The following is a 21,367-nucleotide window of genomic DNA, read 5'->3' as shown; positions in this document are numbered from 1 at the left end:
GGGCATATCTGTCAAAATCAAAAACATACCCAAAGAGTATGAAATAAACATAAAGGCAAAACTATTTTGGAAAATATAAAAAGATATGTTAAGAAATTGATGACATAAATCTATAAATAAAAATCAGTTAACTTAACATACTCGGTTTGATAAAATCATGTGTTACTTATAAACATGAGATGCATTTTATGATTTTCTGGAAATTGACTTGGAATTTCCTTTTAAGTTTATTTTGGTTGTATATCATGTATATATACCCCTAGAAATGTCAATATATATAGGTGTTTTTTTGGGGGGGGGGGGGCAACATTTTTAAATCTTAGCATATAAAATAATTAAAGCAAAAAATGTATATATCTTACACTTGATTCTTTGTTTTAAAATTCTCCTTTGATATACAGCAGTCTTTGATTGGTTGCATGTAAAGGATACATTTTGCTATTATCTCAAAATTACTTGATGAGATTTTAGAAATGTAATATATATCAACATTTTTAGTTAAAATGTTTTGTCAAATTTACCTTTTCTTGTTTTTTATTCTTAAAGAAATTTCCTCTTTTTTATCAATTTACAAACAAAAAAAAATATTTCTTTTTTGTTTAAAAATATTTTCATACATTTACAGACGCTAGTTGCACCAAAATTATCTTGAAACAACTAAAAAAAAACTGAAGCATTATGGCCGAACTAACAGATTTAGAAACCATTGTCAAGGATTACGCATGGAATACCTTTCTAAAAGTAAGTGAAAAGAAAATTGATTATAAAGAGGCCCGAATTGACATTGATTGGTCGAGGACCAAATTTGTGGCATCGAAACCAACATTTGGTAACGCGGGGGTGTCAGATCTCCCAAACGCACAGGAGATCTACAGGTCAACCTACATGAACGGAACAACGGAGGACCAGGAACATTCCGTCTCCATGCAGAGGAGCACCAAGAGCACCTGCAAAGCTTACGTCACCAAGGGGTACACCAAAGGGGTGAACGTCGGCCTCAAGCTGGCCGTACCAGGAGAAGTGGCTAACCTGACCACGGCGTTTGGATACTCCGTCAACGTCACCGACAACTCGGAGGAGTCCAAGGAGGAAACCATGACCTGGGGCTCCGACTGTAAGGTGAGGGTCCCTATAAACAGAAGAAGGTGACGGCGAACATCTCCGTCACAGAGAAAGAGTACTCTACAGACTTCAAGATGAAGACCACTATTTATGGAACCGTTCACATTGCAATCCACAGCAGAGTGGACGACCGGTTTGTACAATCTATCGATGCGCAATTCGCGGAAATCATGAGCTGGTTTTGCAAAAAGGATGGATTCGGAGCAATCACCATCAGAAGGAAGGAAGTGACATGGGAAGTCACCGGAAACTGTTACTTCAGGTTTGATGTGGAGCAAAGAGTGGAGACCCAGCCCTCTCGCCAGATCTGAACTGTATTTTATCGTTGCTTTTCGATTAACGTTTCCACAGGAACTGAATCGAATTCATCTCTTTTTGTATGTTCAAATGTTTTCTAGATCACAAATTTTATCCTGTTAAAAATCCAGTATTGAACTATTACCTAGTTAGTACCAATTGGCATGAAATGCTTTGCAAAATTTCTTGCATGTACTTTCCATTTATGTGCCAAAGTATGCACATTTGCACATCAATGTTCTTTTCATATTTTCAAACAATGAATTGTAAACATTAGATTTTTAATTGACTAAAATAATTTTAATTTGTTTCATTTGTTTATTTAGATTAAAACATCTTACAAATGAATGTTTAATGTTATAAAAAAAATATGATCTTTATGCGCCTGAGTATTTTTATCTTGAAAGCTATATTGTATAACCGAATACTTGTATATTTTAACATTAATTTATATTAAAGCGTTTAATTCATTTGTGAAATTACTGCGCAGTTATTTGTGATAGTTCTTCTCTTCATATGAATAGCATTTTTGTCAATAAATATTGTTTTTTTGTGCAAAAGATATCAATAATTAAAACACAGTTTCAAACTTTTGTTTTGTTTATTCTTATCAAAAAATATTTCAATTGCCATTTCTTATGGCTTAATGACATTAAATTCGGGACAATTTCGTTCAACAGTGAATTTAACGAACCTTAACAAATCTTATAAAGCATTAAACAAGAGACCCATGGGCCATATCGCTCACCTGAGCACTGTGGCTTATGAAGGGGGATATGATTTGAACAAACTTTAATACTTAAATCTACACTAACAAAGATGCCTGCATATTTTTTTGATTAACTATGTCTTTTTTACCCTTTAAGTTTGTGCCCCCCCCCCCCCCCCCCCCGATCGTGATGATTAGAAAAAAATTAAATCTACACTATCTGAGAATGCTTCAGTGTAAATAGGATTAATCATGGCTTTGCTGTGTCCGTGAATTTTTTTTAATTTTTTTCCCTGTATATTAATGTATACAATGTAAAACTTTGATCAACCCTTGTGGTCAGTCATACCCCCGGGGGTAATGATTTGAACAAACTTGAATCTACACTACCTGAAGATACGCTCTTATAAATATGACCAATCATGGCTTTGCTGTTCTTGAGAAGAAGATTTTAAAAGATTTTTCCTATATATTTCTAAGGAAAACTTTGGTTGTCCTTTGTGGCCCCGCCCTACCTCTGGGGGTCATTATTTAAACAAACTTGAATCTACAGTACCTGAGAATGCTTCCATATAAGTATGACCAATCGTGGCTTTGCTGTTCTTGAAAAGAAAATTGTTAAAAGATTTTTTCTATATATTTCTATGTAAAACTTTGTTCGTCCCTTGTGGCCCTACCCTAGCCCCGGGGGTCACGATTTGAACAAACTTAAATCTACCCTACCTAAGGATGATTCCCCATAAGTTTCATCTTTCCTGGCACAGTGGTTTTTTTAAAACATGCCACCAAATTTTCACAAATTCTTAATTATCTCGCCTTAAATTAGGGCTTGGCCCTTCATTTGAACAAATTTGAATTCCATTTATCCAAGGATGCTTTGTGGCAAGTTTGGTTGAAATTGGCTCAGTTCTGGAGATTGTAAAAAAGTTTACAGACGGACCAGCTAACAAAGACGGACAGACGGACGACGGACAAAATGTGATCAGAAAAGCTCACTTGTGCTTTCAGCTTAGGTGAGCTAAAAATATACGAATAGAAGAGGGTAAAAACATGGACCGTTGAAAATACTAGTGGTGAATTTAAGTTGGTAGGAGTACGCCTCCCCTTCAAAATCACCTCGTATTTTCTGTATCGGTAAAATGAGTTATCGGTCAAAGTATTTCATAAATACAATGGCCAAAAATACTATGAAATATATCGGTAAAATGACACACAAAATAAGGAACATCTGCAAAGAATATCCTTATAATGAAGAAAATATTAGCAAAATGCTGATTTTTCTATGATGCTGCTGACAGTTTAAAAATCTCTTAAAGATACTAGTAAGTTTTAATGCCCAGTCGTTTAAAGAGAGAACAACCCAAAGTTAATTTGAAATCTTGGTGATGGACTTGAGAATTTTATTTCTATTTACATGACTACGTAGTCAAACTCGCCAGTTGTAAAATCCTCTCCGATTGGTCCTTCCGCTTTTACGTAATCATTGCAATGATCGTCACTAAGTTCTAATTCGTTTTTTAACAAATCAGTTTTTCTGTTATTTTCACTGGAAAATTCTTTTGATGCATTTCGATCATCAGCTGAATCTTTATTGTCAGTATTTACTGAATGAACCACGGGTTGAAGCTCAACTTGTTCGCTTTGATTTGTTATTGGTATGTGTTCACATTCACATCCTTCTCCAGGAAGAAGCACTTTTGGAATTTTTAAATCTTCTGGAAGCTGTTTTTCTCTGATTAATTTTTCAGAAGATATGCTTCTATTAGAACACATTGATGTAATGGGGGAGTAATCTTCCCAACATTCCATGTTTCCTATGTAGTCCATGTTATTAAACACCTGATCATGTTCTGAAGCTTCATAGAGATTTCCAATTTTCTTCTCGAACGTTTCGCTGTTTTCGGAGAATCCATCACACTCACCCACCTTGCAGTAGTCATAATCTTCCATTACGGTTTTCCTATAAGTTTCAGAATTATCCATATTGTGACATAACACATTCACATCCATATAAGTCGATTCCTGTGATTGTAGTCCATTTGACGAGCTTTCATTTGTTGTAATTGAGGAAACGCTTTTCGGATATGTTTGAGGAGCTTGATCCAAACCTGATATTGTAACAGAACACTTAGAGTTAAGGTTCTGATCTGCTGTGTCTGTAGACAATATAGTTGAGGGTATGGAATGATAGATATTGCTGTCTACAGGTTCATAGTAACCCTCCAAAGATTGCATTTGTGTGTCAGACATCTGCCCAGCATTGAGGATTCCATTTTGTGTTGAGGGACTTTCCTGATTGTTGCCCAGAGATGTTGTATTTCTCTGCTCATTTAAGGAAAGTATATATAAGTAAAAAGATCTGTTAATCGTTTAACTAATGCTGAATAATCAAGCATTTATTTACCCTAGAGCATTTCTTTAACACGTTCCATAACTTCTCCCTGAGACCTCCTCGCCTTAAAAAAAGCAGGAAACTTTTACATTTTAGTCTTTTTCTTTTGGGAGTTTTAGTGGAATGGGTTAGTGATTTACATTTTTAGTAAGAATTTTTTATTTAAAAATAAAGTTAAAGTATATTTTCTTCAATTACTGTTTCAGGATTATATTCAAAATGATGACAAGTAAGTATGTTTAGGAAAACGTGCTCTTAGAATTAAGAAAAATATATAAAAACATGTAGAATACAAGATAAAACATTAGATCAATGTACCATTTCAGTAAGATCCCCAGCAGTATTAGAATTATAGGGAAGATAGGAATGATGAAAAGGATATAAGACTCGGATGTAGTTCTTGTGTTTGCTTGATTATCAGTGCTCTCTACCGAAAAAAAAACAATAAAAGATATTGCTTTCCGGTAAAAACTATTTCAACATTGTATTGGAAAATTTAAACTCTCATGAAATCATAATATCTGAAAAAAAATATTCCGCGTTATAAAAATTGACTAGACAGTTATGACTGATTTCGAGGAAAGTTCAGACAGAATCAGTTTACATACAAATCCTGAGGTTTAAAACGTCATCAAAATAATCATTATTTCCAAGATTGTATACTGTAGGTTATTATACCTACATATGCAAGTTCTTTGAATGAAAATTATTGTTTTTATTTAAAACTTTAAAACATATTATGTAGAGGGAATGATTTGAATGCTGTAAAAGTAAGCCCGATATTTACTTACGTAAACATACATCCCAGTCTATTGCGTCAGACTGACCACCCTGACTGACAACTACACCTATATACACGGTACCATTACCCTTTCTCCGGGGAAGTGGAATCAATGTCGACGAATCATTTCGGTTTGCTTTGGTCCAGTTTACATAGCTCTGAGATAAAGTTACGAACTGCATTATGGGCGATCGTCTCCTTTTTATATGATTATTAATTAAAGAGCTTAATAAGGAAATATTTTTATACCGTACTCTTACAGAATTTACATCATGTACCATAAATGGAAAGCTTTATTAAGCAACTTAAAGCAATCAAGCGGTCTTGTTACTAGTAAGAATATAATTTTTCTGACATTATATACAATGTTGCCTTATACCTGACAATCAACATAAGGACCATGCTTAGTCCCCTGACACCAGTAGTATATGATATCACAACTCTTGTCTCTTATACATGGAGTGGTAGCAATCACTGAATATCCGTGTGAGTTCTTGCTGTAATGAATTGCGCATGATGTGGGGCGATGTCGACCTAAACGGACAAAGAAATGAAATAAAATGCATTTTTTTCACATCCATTAGCCAAAAAGATTCCTTGATGTATGATGTAGGAAATTACGGACAGTGTTCAAGATTACGGACAGTATTCAAGATCAAAAGTCCATAAAACAATACAAAATAGGCACAGAGCAAACAAACACCTCCAAAACATTAGAGGTGAGATCAGATGCCACGGAGGAGTGAGCATCTCCTGGTGACCGGTCACACCCGCCGTGTACTCCTTGTCATGATCGGGAAATAACAGAAAAATCCGTCGTCAATAAGAATCAATGAGATTCTTATAACAAAAAATACATCGCCCAGTTTAAATACACAAGGAAAAATTCAAGTGATCAGTGTTTTTTCTTTTAACAATTCAAAAATACGTATGTTTAATGAATTCATTAAGATTTCCCGAAAAAGAAATACTGGAATGTAATTAAACTCACCACACAATGGATCCGCCACTTGAAGAATGGTTGCATTCTGTGATTTTCCTACAGAGTTCACGCTGTAGATACTGATATTGAACTGTTGACATATGCTTGTCTTCGGAATACGAACCTTTCCCACAGATGAATTTGGAACAATGAATTCTTTACTTTGGGTTCTGTCAGAAACCAGTATCTTAAACCTGGATATATTCTCCTCTAAAACCTGCAAAAAATCCTATTCTTTAAATTAAAATGATTCTTTTAATCTTTAACACTTCATAACGTTAAATGAATGTTAAAAACTTTAGGAGTGAAAACAAAACAGAAAGAAAACAGAAAAAAAGCCTTTTACTTTATAGCTGAGGAATATTATTGTGCAAATGCTAATAATTGCAATGTTGTTTTTTATATTTTTCGCAAAGCTTTCATTCAGAAAAAGTAAGTAATTCAATCATACATTTTTTGGGATTACAGATCAGAAATGTCACCTTCCATTGTTATAATCAAACTTAAGAGTGATGGTAAACACTTGCCTTCCAGTACAGAGCTAGGCAGTAGAAGTCCTTTTGACAGACGTACATATCATACCCTCCCTGGCCCACCAGAGGACCAGTCAAAGGGGCTGTAATGTAGTGGTAAATACATGTATGAACTTGCTTTCTTTCAGGGCTTTGATTACGTTGTAAACTGACGTGAGTAAAAAAAATTCCAAGGAATTGTTGGGCGCTTTAAAATCATAAGATTTTACCAAAATCAACAACTTAAAAACTTAATTGCAAGTTCAGGCTTTTTGAAATCATTGACAGTTGTTTTTTCCATAAAAGAGGAACTCGAAAATTTACTTAACTGGTCATTGGTCATTTGCGAAATTATTTTAAAAAAACAATCTGATTGCACACACAAATACTCTGAAGTTGACATCAAAAAGATGCTTGAGTTTCTGATTGACAATATCTATGTCGTTTTTGGAGACCAGGTCTTCCAACTATCCATTGAAATTTCGCAACGGTACCAATTGCACCCCATTATTAGCAGACCTATTTTTGTATTATATGAATTAGAATTGTCCAAAATCTTGCACGTTAAAAGATGAAAACACTTTCTGTAGATTTCAACTCGATATTTAGATAAATCGACGAGATTTTCAATTAACAATAATTTTTTTATTGTAATTTCCATTCGTATGTCGATACGATATATTCCAGTGAGCTTGAGAAAAAATAAACCACAGAGTCTGACATATATGTTTGATATTAGGATACTTGAAAAATTTTTAACAACCAAGCTCTATGATGTTTAACGAGATGATTTTTTAACTATTCTATCGTCAACGTCGCTCACTTATGCAGCAGTATACCTTCATCATCTACATACGGAATATATATACATCTCAGTTGATTTGACACGCAAGAGTTTGCTCTACGTATGAACAATTTCTAAAACGAGGTAAATCATTGACAAGCAAGTGTATGAAACAAGAATATTAGCAGTCTTGTTTAAAGTCATCATTTAGTAAGTTCTATGGTCGATACAATGACCTTGTCAGCAAATACAATTTATCATTGAGTCAAATGCTGTCTAACGTTTTTCAAACTAATTGTTAGTCCATGTATTTAAAACTGATTTTATATGATGATTGTAAAGATTGGTTGTAACATGGTCGTGTTATTATAGCTTAATTTGTAAATGCTTGTTTTTTTATTTTGATGATTGTTTAAATTTAATTGTTTAGAACATGTTATTTGTGTGATCTCATTGATGGAATATATGGAGATAACGTTATTTCCAACGCTTTATCATTGATTCTAAATTATCACGTGAATAAAACTCAAAATTTCACTCCATGGCACCTGATTACACCTCTGATGTTTTGGAGGTCCGTGTTTGCTCTGCTTCTCGGGGAATATGATTTTTCTTAGCTAAATAAATCTTCACATCTCCATCAAACATGCAATAAACGTATAGCATTAAAGCTCAAAAGTCCATTAAACAAACGCTGACCTCCAAAACATCAATGGTTGAATCTGGTGATACGTATATGGAGGAGTGAGCATCCCCTTCCGACAGGTCACACATACCGTGTGCTCCCTATCGTGATCGGAAAATAACGGGAAAATCGGTTAATTCTAAATTTGTATTCATTTTTACTGATAAATGATGTTATTCTTAGCTATGTATATACGATGCATTTTAATTTGTAGCATTCTTTGACTTTAACTTTGTAAGTACTTTTAAGATGTTATTGTAAGTGCGTGTTATTTGTGTTGATACTATTAACGTATTGGAGTGTTGTTATTGTAAGTGCGTGTTATTTGTGTTGATATTATTAACGTATTGGAGTGTTGTTTTTGTATCACCTGTTAAAGGTGTTGTGAATGTCACATAGACATCATCACTCCAGACATCAGAACTAATCACGTGACACCTTATTGTACTGGAGTAAGCCTTGGTTTCTTGCAGTTTCTCTAACGTCACCATGAAAAGATTGTCAGAAGAACATTTCTGAAATAAAGGTTAATGCTGTCGATATTGATTAATAATTGCTTTAAGACAAAACTGCATTGGAGAAAATGTATAATCTGTAAATCTAGCTTGTATTTCACATAGCAGCAGCAACACTTTACATGGAGGGGAAAGAAAATAAAAAATAATAAAATGTCATTATTTTTACAGCTAATCTTATTTTTTTCAAAGTATAAAAACAAGATTTGGAAAAAATACAATCAAGACGCAAAAAATGGTGTAAATGAAAATTGAATTCTATTTTTGCGAGAAATTTTATCGTTGAACAGACAATTTTATTTTTTGTCATAGTAATCCAGTAAATTAACTTTCAATGAAAGACTTTCACCGCGAAAAGAGTAATATATGATAAGTGTCTCAATTGGCCCCTTAAAATGAATATCTTAATTTTACTTTATTCATAGCTTTAATTTGTACAGCTATATATGCGAACTTTATTGGTCATTTTCATTTTGATCAAAATGCCGTTATTTTAGAAATATGACATCATAAAAATCACGTTTTCCCGCCATTTTAGCATATTTTGTATAAAACAGTTTATTTTCAAGCAGTTTTTCTTCCAGTAAATATAGAGCGCAGCCTAGAACAAGCTTTATATTTTTACCAAAGATTTATCTATCCAATACTAATTAGTGACAGAAAAATTATGCATGTTCTACACTGCGCTCTATGTTTCCCAGAAGAAAAAACATCAAGAAAAGGGCATATTTTTGGCTTTTTTGTTGGATAGCAAAAAATGGTATTGTTTCTCATGTCATTTACAGCTAGTGAGTGTATATATATGTGAAAAATATATTGGAAATATTTCTAATGTATTTGCATATCCACTTCTCTCTCTCCCACTATGTCATTAATTGCGTTCATAGGTCTATAGGTCTACGCAACTGCTTCTACTATGAGATCAATTGCTTTATCACACTCGTGTAGAACAATCTCTACTATACATAAAGGAAGTATATATATGAAATGTTTTATAAGAGGAATAAAAATAATTTTTTCATAATATTCTTTGAAAAAAAGGAAAGTTCAGACTATTCAAATTTGCTGATTTATATCTTTAAAAATTCAATTTTGGTCAATGTATTTAATTGTATAATAAAACTTTTTAAAAATTGTAGAGAACTGCCATATTTTTATTTTTTGTATCATGCGTATTTGAACAAAGAACGATAACTCTTCACTCTTGGGTTTTAACATTCAGAAAGAGAAAATTTCTTTAACTAGTATAAGGAATGATTTCAGCTATTAAAAATCAATAGAAAAACTAAAAAAAAATCATAGAAAAGCATTCTGGAGTAATAATCATTATGAAAGCATTCTCATTTTTTATCATAGTGTTAAATTATTGATTTTTGTCAGAGGGTTTTAATAACGTTGATCACACACTGCATCAAAACAAAAATGTTATGACGGCGCTGCTTGTATCCAGATAACTGTGTTTGAGAGGGAAATACTTTATAAATATGTTTGTGATTTATTAGAGAAAAGGAGCATTAATCGGGTTTACTGATTTTAAAGCCGTATATGTTTTTCTTTACTGAAGACAACTGACAAGATGCTGCGTCCTAATGTAAGTCAGGATTTCCTCTGATATTCTTGAAAAAAATCAAAGAATGCAAATATAAGTAATAAACAACTTATTCAGTATATGTGCAATAGCTCTGCTGGCATATTTTCCATGATGCGCTAGCGCGCATCATGGAATATGCCAACAGAGCAATTGCTATTCATAACGCCATGTTCACTGAATAACGTTGTTTATTTCTTAAATAATTTCTTCTACAAAATAAATATCAATTAAACATATCTGAATGTCATTCTAAAATGTTGATTTTTAGGGGGCCAGAATTTGCTCTTATCATATATACTCCTTTCTCGCCGCGAACCGGTCCTTGAAGTGTATGTGTCTATTAACCACAGATCCAAAAAGGCTTGATCGAAACTAGTTATAAAAATAAAGCCATATATCAGTAATAAACCATGTTGTTTTGACATAATTTACATGTACTTATTACAAGTGGACAACAGGTGTCTATATCTGTAGTGAAATGGACATACCTGGTTGACTGTGATAGGTGCACTGTTGTTTGTGGTTATCACACACTGTATATCGCAGTCACAGGTTTTCAGTGAGAAACTATTGGTTCTCCATGCAAGAACTGAATGGGTGCTAGAATTCTGAATATGTGCTGCGCTAACAGATAATTTTACTGAAACAGGCATTTACAAAAGTATAAAGATATATTCCAGTAGACGGTATGATACAAATAACACAAAAGATGCTCAAAAATATATCATTACATTGGTGCCAGAAGTGATGCCCAATAATTTTTTACATAGCTACCTGTTGAACAATCTAACACCTTGTGGATGACCTTGCTAGCTGTAGACGTCATCTTCACACCTGTTAATTTGAAGTCAATCGCTGATTCACCTGAAGGAGGGACTGGGCAGACAGCAGTCACCTTAGTTTGGGTCTCATACCTTGCTTGTACACAGTGAGTCAGGGGAGATAACCCGTTACATATTGTCGATACATTGCATTCCTTCACTGTCTCATAAACCCCCATGCCAGCGTTAACTCTTAAAAGATTGAAATAACATCACTTTTCCAAAAATAATAATTCCTGTTAAAGGATTCATGCTACATATACGTAGTAAATTTCATTACAGAGTGAAGTTGGTTGCATGGAAAATAAATATTACATTTTGTGATCCTTTTTTCTGACAGGTGTTTGTTAGTGTGTGATTATGTACATGATGAAATATGGACTTACATTAGATAACGAAAGAATATTTATAATGAGGTATGATAATACATTTTGTGATCCTTTTTTTCTGACAGGTGTTTGTTAGTGTGTGATTATGTACAGACGGGACTTACATGGAAAGATTCCAACAAGTGGCATTCCCTCCTATCCACTCACAAATCACAGACAGATGGCTCTCATCAAAATAACACTGAATCTGACCTGGCAAAACCACACTCCCTGAAAGAACATCAAAGTTCATGTAAGTTTAGAAACTCATCATATGGCTCATTTAACTTCTGTGTTATAGTTACTGGAATTTATAGGAAGAACACGAAGATTTCAACGGGCTTTTATAAACATTTGCACTTTTTAAAACTACAAAGGTGTAATGTAAAACTAGAGATTCAAGATGAAAATTGTTGAAAAAGCCTTATTTTTTAATATTAACTTTTAAATTACCTTCTATATATGTAATTTGACGTTTATTATCAGCATCTCGAGTACAGAAATACGTTCCTGTGTTATTTGGTATTGTGACGTCATCAATTCTGGTTTCAATTGTGTCCGAGTTCACAACTACGGATTTAAGTTGATGGACAACATCTGACCTGTCCCGTGGTTTAAATACGAATTTTGCGTCAGTGGTGTTGTTGTCGCTGAACGTACATCTCAATACTACATCCTCGTGCTCCTGGTAACAAACTGTAGACGGGTGTATGCTGATATCTGCAATGTATACGTAGGAAATCCGAAATTTAAAATAAGTTAAAATGGATGACAATTAAAGGAAAATTCTGTACATTTCTGAAAATATTCTCACCAAGGCATGAGGAAGTAGGATATTTCATCAGTATAAACATCGCAATCCCTGATATGATAAGCCGCACATCCATCATCACCTAGGGAATAAACTTGGTAAAGAAATTAATATTTATAATAAATACATTCATGTTTATTTTTATATTAAAATCATGAGATAAATAGTTTGTCCTCTTTTAAATATTGGGAGTCGAATACCATGTAACTTTCAAAATATTTACCTTAACATTAGAACGGAACTGTTATGCAATTGTATAATTCAATGGATGGATGCTAGACGCATGACTTTGTTTTGTTGAATTTTCTTCCATAACAAACTGAGCAGTACTGTTTCCAAAATATCAGCATTTTTTGTCACGCAGGATAAATTTCAAAAATTTTTTGTCACGCTGGAAGAAAAGATTCTTTTGGATTAAAAAAGAGGAAAAGAATAAAATAGGGATAAGACGTTTAACGTCATATAAGTATCCATATTGTTATTTGTTATTTGTATTTGTCTGTAGACTAAAAAAATATGAAAAAGGGGATTTTGTGTATGTTCAAAAGGGACCAAAATATCTATAATGTCTCCTAACTTCTTCGCTCTTCAAGGGTCTGTTCTGAGTACGATCAAATTCAAAGTGAGGAATGCTTCTCTTTGATAAGTTTATGCAAATTAAACCTATCATTGGTCGTATTTTGGCGCACTTATTACATACAAATAAATTGTAAGTCCTTTGTTTTTACACTGAATTTAAATGCGAAATATTCTGTGTACCTGATCAATACACAGGGATTACGGCGGGTGAGACTGATCAACAGGGGACGCTTACTCTCCCGAGGCATCTGATCCAACCTCTGGAATTTTAAGGAAGTATTAATGGTATCTTCATATATATTTGTATTGTTGAGGTTTTTTTTTAGATCAAACAACGTTCGCTATCTACAACCCCGGGAACCCCGAGATTCAACTGGCGTCGGAATTTCATAAATACATGTATTATTGATTCTGTCGAAAATTACGCCAGACGATGGGCCAGATAAGAAAAAGAAGACGTTGACACTTTGTCAGAATGGATAAAATGTATCAGATCCATGTATTAAAAGATTGAGGGGCTATTTGAAAACCATCTATCCCTCTGTGTTCAATAACTCAGAAGTGAAAAAAGAATTACATAGATTAGATGATCAGTACTTACTGGCCCCTGCCGACAAAGCAGGTAACAACATTGTCTTCGTTTGTAAGGCTCAATATTTACATTACATATGTTTTTTTTGCATATAAAGTGGATGGAAATCTATTGCATTCAAAACACCACAACACAAACAGGGTGCCAAGAGGTTAAAGCATGTGTTTAAGTTTGACGTCACAATCGTTGAACGCCGAGGAAGTGCAACGTCACAAGCAAAAATCAAAAAATCACGCTCAAATTGACCAGGAGCTGTTATTTTGGCTGATCCATTAACTGTAGCTTACACAAGGGATAATACATAGGTTTTTAAATAGAAATCACATTTGCAGTTAAAGTAGAAAGTTTTTAAAAAATGTAAATATAAGCAATGAATCATTATTTTTTGAAAGATATAGTCTCATAACTGCAACGGTGTGTGCAAACAAATTTTCATAACGCGCTAACGTGCGTTACTCAATTTGTTTGCACACATCGTTGCAGTTATGAGACTATATCTTTCAAAAGATAATAATTCATTGCTTAATTATATAAATTGTATTTTAAAAGAACTTGGATTTAAGGAAGAAATTCTTCAAAATTTAAAATATTTTTTTTATATTATAGAAAGCCAAAATGAATTTGAACTACCCTATATATACTGTATTGGATTTCGAAACTTCGTTAGAATCATTACAAACAAAGATACATTGCTAGTTCCAGTAAATGTTCAACCATGCTTCTTTCTTTACTTCTTATCAAGATATTGACAGTAGTGAAGGAAAAACTTCAAAAGTAATGTGCAACAATATATTCGAGAAGTGGTGTGAATCAGATGTGGATACTAAAAAATTCCAAAGAACTTAGAATTTACCAAAATCAACAGCTTAAAATCTTACGACTTTTCAACTGTATATACAACCATTCCCCACGATAAATCAAAGTCCAGGTTTTTTTTTTATATCATTGACAGCCACTATTTCAACAAAAATGGAACGCGTAAATTTACTTACCTGGTCTTCGGTCATTTGCAAAATTATTTTGTTAAAACACATTCTGATTGCACACCTAAGTACTCTGAAGTTGACATCAAAGAGATGCTTGAGTTTCTGATTAACAACATCTATGTCGATTTTGGAGACCAGGTTGGTATTCCAACAATCTATTGGAATTCCCATGGCTACCAATTGCACTCCGTCATTAGCAAATCTATTTTTATATTTATTTGAAGCAGAATTTGTGCAAAATCTTACGCGTGAAAAGAAGAAATCACTTAATTGCTGTGCCCTTCAACTCGATATTTAGATACTAGTATATCGAAGACGTTTTGTCAATTAACAATGGTAATTTCCATTCCTACGTCGATACAATACATCCACGTGAGCTTCAGATAAAATTTACTACAGAGTCTGAGACATCTGTTTCATACTTGGATATTTTACTTGAAAAAGACATTAATGGTAATCTACCAACCAAGCCATATGATATTAACTTTTCTTTCGTCAACTTCTCTTACTTATGCAGCAATATACCTTCATTGCCTGCATACGGAGTTTACATATCTCAGTTGATTTAATACGCAAGAGCATGCTCTAAGTATGAACAATTTCTAAAACGAGGCAAAATTATTGATAAGCAAGTTGATGAAACAAGAATATCAACAATCTCGTTTAAAGTCATCATTTCGTAAGTTCTATGGTGGATACAATGACATTGTCAGCAAATACAATTTATCATTGAGTCAAATGCTGACTGACGTTTTTCATACTAAGTGTTAGTCCTTTATTTATATACTAAATTGACGACGGATTTTTCCATTACTTTCCGATCATAACAAGGAGCACACGGCGGGTGTGACCTGTCAGCAGGGGATGCTCACTCCTCCACGGCACCTGATCCCACCTCTGATGTATTGGACGTCCGTGTTTACTCTGCTCCTATTTTGTATTGCTTTATAGACTTTGATATTGAATACTGTTCATTATCTCCATATTCTTCTTCTTTTACAATGAAACTTCATCATTGCGGAAACAAGTAATTTATAATGAAAATAGAGAGAGTCATCCCCAGAATGATTTTTTAATCACATAAAACTAGAGTTCTACTTTAGGCTAAAACGGTCAAATCATACGAAGGTTATGACACTCATGTGACTTTTAAGCCCTGTGGGTCTCTATGATAATGATTGAAATGCAAACAAAACAAGGTATGTAATTCACTTATCTACTTGATGTTTGATAGCAATACCAAATGGTGATGATAATTCACAGTCAGTTCAGGATACATGACTACGAATGTCATAATAAAGGATCAATATTTTATTTATTTCGACAATCTATTATTTATTTACAAACATGATAAGTTAGATTATATTTTCATTCCATTTTCATTCCAGTATCTAGATCATGTAAGGGATTATCCAAGATCAATATATGAAGTAATTACGAGGTTTTTATAATTGACTTACTGTTTTTTGTTTGTTTGTCTATTTGTAAGGACTGTAAATTGATATGTACACGGCAATTACGGCCTTTGAGCCTCAGTGGGATTCCAAGCCACGACATACGGACAAACTCCTTACCCCGCGACTCCAGAACAAACACTTTAACCACTGCGCCACGCGGGAGACTATATTAGATATATTAATCCCACTTAAGATTTATTTTTTTCAATTGAATCACTTAAAGATAAAATCGATCTAGTCTTGTGTATTTCTATAAATGTTTGTAACAATTACCTGCTGATGACAACAGCTTGTTTTTAGCCATATCCGGTGTACCTGTTGGCCGGAAATTCGCTGTTACGCTGGGTCCAAGAGACCAGATCACGATTATCAATCAGGTATCACTCAGGTATCTGTAGTATATCTTCAGGTAAAAAACAATTGTAAACATCGAGCAGTTCAACATTTACTGAAATGATTTTTTACCACCCACTTAGAAATTATGATATTTAATAAATTTGCCAGTTTTTTTATCTAATTTTGTCTTTTTTCAAGATTACTTTTTTCAATCATCATGATAAACAATCGGCAAGACCACTTTACCACTCACAATATGAAGATATAATTACCCGTATTTCACCGGCTGATTGACACATATAATATTTCTTTCTAATGTTTGGTATAGATAGTGCGTTTGGATTGATACAAAACTCCTATAACCTCGCTACACATCTACATATAAACATTTCTCGTATACCGGCCTCTCTCTGATATCTTTACTGAAAGTGATTATACCAGATTGCATCTGCAATATGTCTACATTAGATTCAATTCGTGATGTAATCTCTCTTTTAGTTGGGTACGTAATAAAATGAATCATCTGGCATACAGTAAATCCTTTAACTCCTTAGCTTTCATTAACTAGAAATCAAATTCTGTTTCATTGAGGTGTAACTTTTATGAAATATTACATACTGGAATAATAACTACATGAAGTATCATATATATATATATATATATATATATATATATATATATATATATATATATATATATATATATATATATATATATATATATATATATATATATATATATAAAAGATATATAATTACTTTGCGATTTTTTGTAGATGATACTTTTGATAGTTTTTTATACAAGCATGTTTGTAAAATCTATATGATATAAAAGATCAATTAACAAATAAGCAATGGTATCTATTACAAAAAAACTGTTTAAAAATAAAAGAACGTTTAACGACACCCCTGAGGTTTTTCAATATAATAAGAACAATAAAAGGTGAACAGTGATGAATCCATATAAAAATAAATCTACCAGTTATATAAAATCTGTGAACAAGACGTACAACCCGCACATCTTAAGGTAGGGTCAGGTGCCTAAAAGATGTAAGCATCCCTTCTTGACCGTTCTTACCCAATGTGAGCCCTGTGTATGTTCAGGTGGACAAAACAATAAAGTATATTATAAAACAAAGGCATTACAATTCGTAAACGTGAACCAAATTACGACCCGTTGATAGTTATATTTATTAATGTCATTATAACGACCATACAAATACGAATTACTGACTTTAAATAAAATTGTTACAATTCCTGTAACAATAAATTATCTGTCAGTAGTTTAATTGCATGCGATAAATAAGCAGATTTCTAGTGGGATTTGAAAACATGAATAAGGAAATACGAAGAAAAAGTTGCATTTATCTTGTTTGTCATACAATTTTATATAATTTTAATTTCAGTTGGTCCTTATCTTCCATTATCAATAAAACATTTAAACATGAGACAGACATGTTCAACCTTCTGATGTCTTTATCTAAAATCAATGTTGTATTTCGAGTCAACAAAAGAAGTAACTATTGGTTATTGATAACATATCATCGATATACTATACAATCACATATTTTCAAGGGATAAAATTTTCGAGGTTTGAGGATTTTATTTCGTTGTGAAATTTTTTTTTTTAGAAAAAATGTATGTCAGAGTTTACATATGATCGTGGTAAAATAAATCATAGGTCTCTTCAATCCCCAAAACATCGAAATTTAAACATCCGAGAAAATTAGTGAGTTCAAAGTATTTAAAGGTCGATCGAAGACAAAAGCAAGTGATTGTTTTCTCATGTAGAAGTGTTTAATAACAATTGCTTCATAAAAAGTATGGGAACAAAATGACTAGTAAATCAGCTAGATCAGTGTCCATGTGCATTCAAACATTTTTTGAAAGACCTGTTATTCGAAGACACTGTGATGGGAAACTCTAGCATCTTTAAATATCAACTTCAGAGTACTTAAGTGTAAAATTAGAGTAGTTTTTATTGAAGAAAATTAACACACACACACAATGAAGAGGTATTTGGAGATAACAAAACATATTCGAGCTCAAAGTCCATACATACAATACAAAGGAGAAAGGTAACCGTGGACCCCCAAAACGAAGGGGTGGGGAGCAGAGACCATACCCTGCCGACAGGTCACACAGCACGATCGGAAAATAACGGAAATGTCTGTCGATAATCAGTGTATAAATCTTGCCTCAAATTATGAAAAACATCAGTCAACATTTGACTTCTTGATAAATTGCATTTATTGACAATGTCATTTTACCGACTCTAAACTTACGAAATGATGGCTTTAAAAGAGACTGATGATATTCTTATTTCATTACTTTGTCAATAATTTACCTCTGTTTGAGAATGTTCTTGTGTATCAAACCAATTGAAATATATAAACTCCATATGCAGGGAATTCGGATATCTTGCTGAATAAGTAAGGAAAGTTGACTGAAAAGTTACAGACATCACGTTTATCACAGAGCTTGGTTGTTAGATTACCATTAACGTCTTTGTATTGTAAAATATCCATAAATGAAACAGACTGTGTCAGAATCTGTAATATATTCAATTAATAAAGATGAAAAATCATAAGTATAGGGGTGCCCAAATCAATGATTAATAGATTGTTACAACTTTACAAAATGTGTATATATTTGTATAAAATATCAATAATACCACAGCTAAAAACTTGACCATAAAACCTTAAATTTCCATTTTATCGTGTAGTTTTCATCTAGACCAAACTGGTATTGTGACATTAAAGATTTTTAAAATTAAAAAAAAATGCATATTTGTATAAAATTATTCCAGGGTGCATGCTCGTAAATTCGAACACATAAATCCTGTATGCCAAAATGATAAACTCAGTTTTATAGCTTGGTTACGCACTATTTACACATGTGACAATGACTTAGTTCTCCTACTTCTACAGAGAGGCTGATACAAAGACAAAAATTCTTCACGAAATTTGGAGTCAAATAGGAAATAAAATATCGGATTCGCCATATTGTTGATGTTATATAATCTGAATCCAAGAAGATAGAGCACAAGTTGTGATGACGTCATATTGTTTTCGTATTCCGGGTTTATGAAAAATACAATGACAACGATAACATACGGAAGAAAACTGGCAATAAACAATAGTGTTATGGCAACAAGGACTTTTGTTATCTTCCTCTCTTTTCTCTCCACGGGGAAAGTCCTGCCGAGGGTTTTTAAGTCAAAGTTCCTTTTTATTCCAGGAATACGTGCGGGAGCTTGCTTGGTTTTTATGGAGGATTTCGCATCAGAATTGCTTGCCAAATGACTCCTATCATTTGTTGCATTTACTTTGGAGTGGTTTAAACTGTTTATACTTTCCTCATTTTTTGCCAATCCTTCCTTCCTTGTTTCTTCTAGCTTCCCGCTGTTATGATTGTTTTGTTGTTTCTTACATTTTGCAGATGCTTCTGTGTCACTTTCCAACAAAAATTTAATTGGTGTTTTCTGAAGAAAATCAAACTTTTTACGATGTACTTCTGGTGAATCAGGTAATTGTTCGCAGCTGTGAGACAGACGAACGTTCTGTTGTAGGGAAGAGTTCGTTTCTAACAGGTCACTCGAGGAGCAACATGCACGATTTAATTTCACTGAATTACGGTGATTTTTATCTAGCCTTGCTCTGATTTGACGTTCATGTTTTTGCAGTGTGTAACCAATGATAGAATATATAACTGTTAAACAAATCATGCAGACGACAATAAGCAGAGTTAAGAAACCAGCGTAGGCGTACCCGAACGTCGAATGGTCAACCATGTGGTCTCCCCACGTGCACTCTTTCCCTTCATAAATTTCATTTATTTCAATTGTTTTAGGTCCATAAATATAAAGAACAGGCAGAGAAATAACTAATGTTGTGACAATAACAGCTACCACATATTTTTTGGCTCGTGTTTCACTCATTTGGTTTTCATAAGGCTTACATATTTTCCTGTATCGTTCTGATGCTATAAGTAATAGTGTGAAGGCACACGCCAATGCTACACAGTAATTCACATACCGGAAAATCTTACACGAGATTGGATCACTAAATGAATATGGTAATGATTCGTCCACAATTTCAAACGGCATAGAAATACAACATCCGGTCAAATCAATGATGGCGAGGGACAGAACAAACCACCGATAGGTGGAGCTTTTATAGCGCGTGTAATACAGGTACAACACGTGTCCATTGCCAATCACTCCAAGAACGGCCACGATTCCAATAAAAATTCGAACTGGTAACCTGATGGCCACAGCGTGTGATGTGAGTTCTTCTAACGTTTGGTTCGCCGTCATATTCTCCCTGACGCTCTCTCACGAGAGGTAACAGAGCTATAGGATTTTAGTGTACTCCGTGTCTTATTTTGATTAGGCTTGCTTTCAGTAGGCGTACATCCATTCAGTCCCCTGAAGCCGGCTCGTTCTGTCCTTATCACACAAAGATCATCAAAAAGTTCATATGATAACATCTGTCTATATGAAAAAAATTCAGATTCTTCTATTCAATTTTGTTAGATATTATAAATAATTTTCCAACCGTTACATAAATGTGATCGAAATGTCAATATGAAAATACACAATATAAAATGGTAAATTATTTATTTGCCAGTCAGGGAAGTGTATTAATTTGTCCTTATTAAAACAATAAATTTTTTTACCTAATCAAATTACCTCAAAAGAGGAAAAGATGCATTCACTCCTCACTATGATCAAATTATAAATCTGAAAGGGATATGACATATACTAATCTATACTGTTGTTGAAAATCGATCTTTTAAAAGTTTTTGTCAACATCATTATTCGCTAATTCTACATTACTAGTGTTTTTTATTAAAGATGTCAAGTGACATGCTGTTTATTCCAGAGGAGAAGGTTCACGCATTTGAATTTAGAGTGAACATCAGGAATTGATAAAATTCTACAGAAACTGCAATTAGTTAAATGAGGATTGCAATCCGCTGCTACTGTGTGGGACTAATTCTGCTCTTCAGCCATAGGAGTTCTTTTTTAACATAAATAATGTTAC

At 33.3% G+C, this 21,367-nt stretch overlaps 2 protein-coding genes and 1 pseudogene across 2 annotated transcripts; 1 reads left to right on the top strand and 2 right to left on the bottom strand.

Annotated features, from left to right (window-relative positions):
* Positions 1 to 638: 638 nt before the first annotated feature.
* LOC134269708 (uncharacterized) lies at positions 639 to 1,442 on the top strand (annotated as a pseudogene).
* Positions 1,443 to 3,423: 1,981 nt separating this feature from the next.
* Positions 3,424 to 12,449, bottom strand: LOC134269710 (uncharacterized). Its single transcript, XM_062751916.1, has 13 exons — positions 12,374 to 12,449; positions 12,013 to 12,279; positions 11,685 to 11,790; positions 11,145 to 11,383; positions 10,859 to 11,010; positions 8,635 to 8,779; positions 6,811 to 6,899; positions 6,293 to 6,500; positions 5,681 to 5,835; positions 5,312 to 5,459; positions 4,839 to 4,947; positions 4,533 to 4,584; positions 3,424 to 4,450 (listed from the first exon to the last, which is right to left on the bottom strand). Exons 1-13 carry the CDS (start codon positions 12,447 to 12,449, stop codon positions 3,539 to 3,541), a joined length of 2,658 nt encoding a protein of 885 aa, XP_062607900.1. The 3' UTR covers positions 3,424 to 3,538.
* A 6,571-nt stretch (positions 12,450 to 19,020) lies between these two features.
* Positions 19,021 to 20,707, bottom strand: LOC134269711 (D(2) dopamine receptor-like). The gene has a single exon (XM_062751917.1). The coding sequence runs from the start codon at positions 20,635 to 20,637 to the stop codon at positions 19,210 to 19,212; it is 1,428 nt and encodes a 475-aa protein (XP_062607901.1). The 5' UTR covers positions 20,638 to 20,707; the 3' UTR covers positions 19,021 to 19,209.
* Between the last annotated feature and the right edge of the window lie 660 nt (positions 20,708 to 21,367).

The sequence above is a fragment of the Saccostrea cucullata genome, unplaced genomic scaffold (genome assembly GCF_032062105.1).
Source record: "Saccostrea cucullata isolate Sc308-1 unplaced genomic scaffold, CSIRO_AGI_Scuc_v1 ctg9623, whole genome shotgun sequence".
Lineage (NCBI taxonomy): Eukaryota > Metazoa > Mollusca > Bivalvia > Ostreida > Ostreidae > Saccostrea > Saccostrea cuccullata.
The sequence above is the reverse complement of the archived record's forward strand: the minus strand, read 5'-3'. Positions and strand labels throughout refer to the sequence as shown.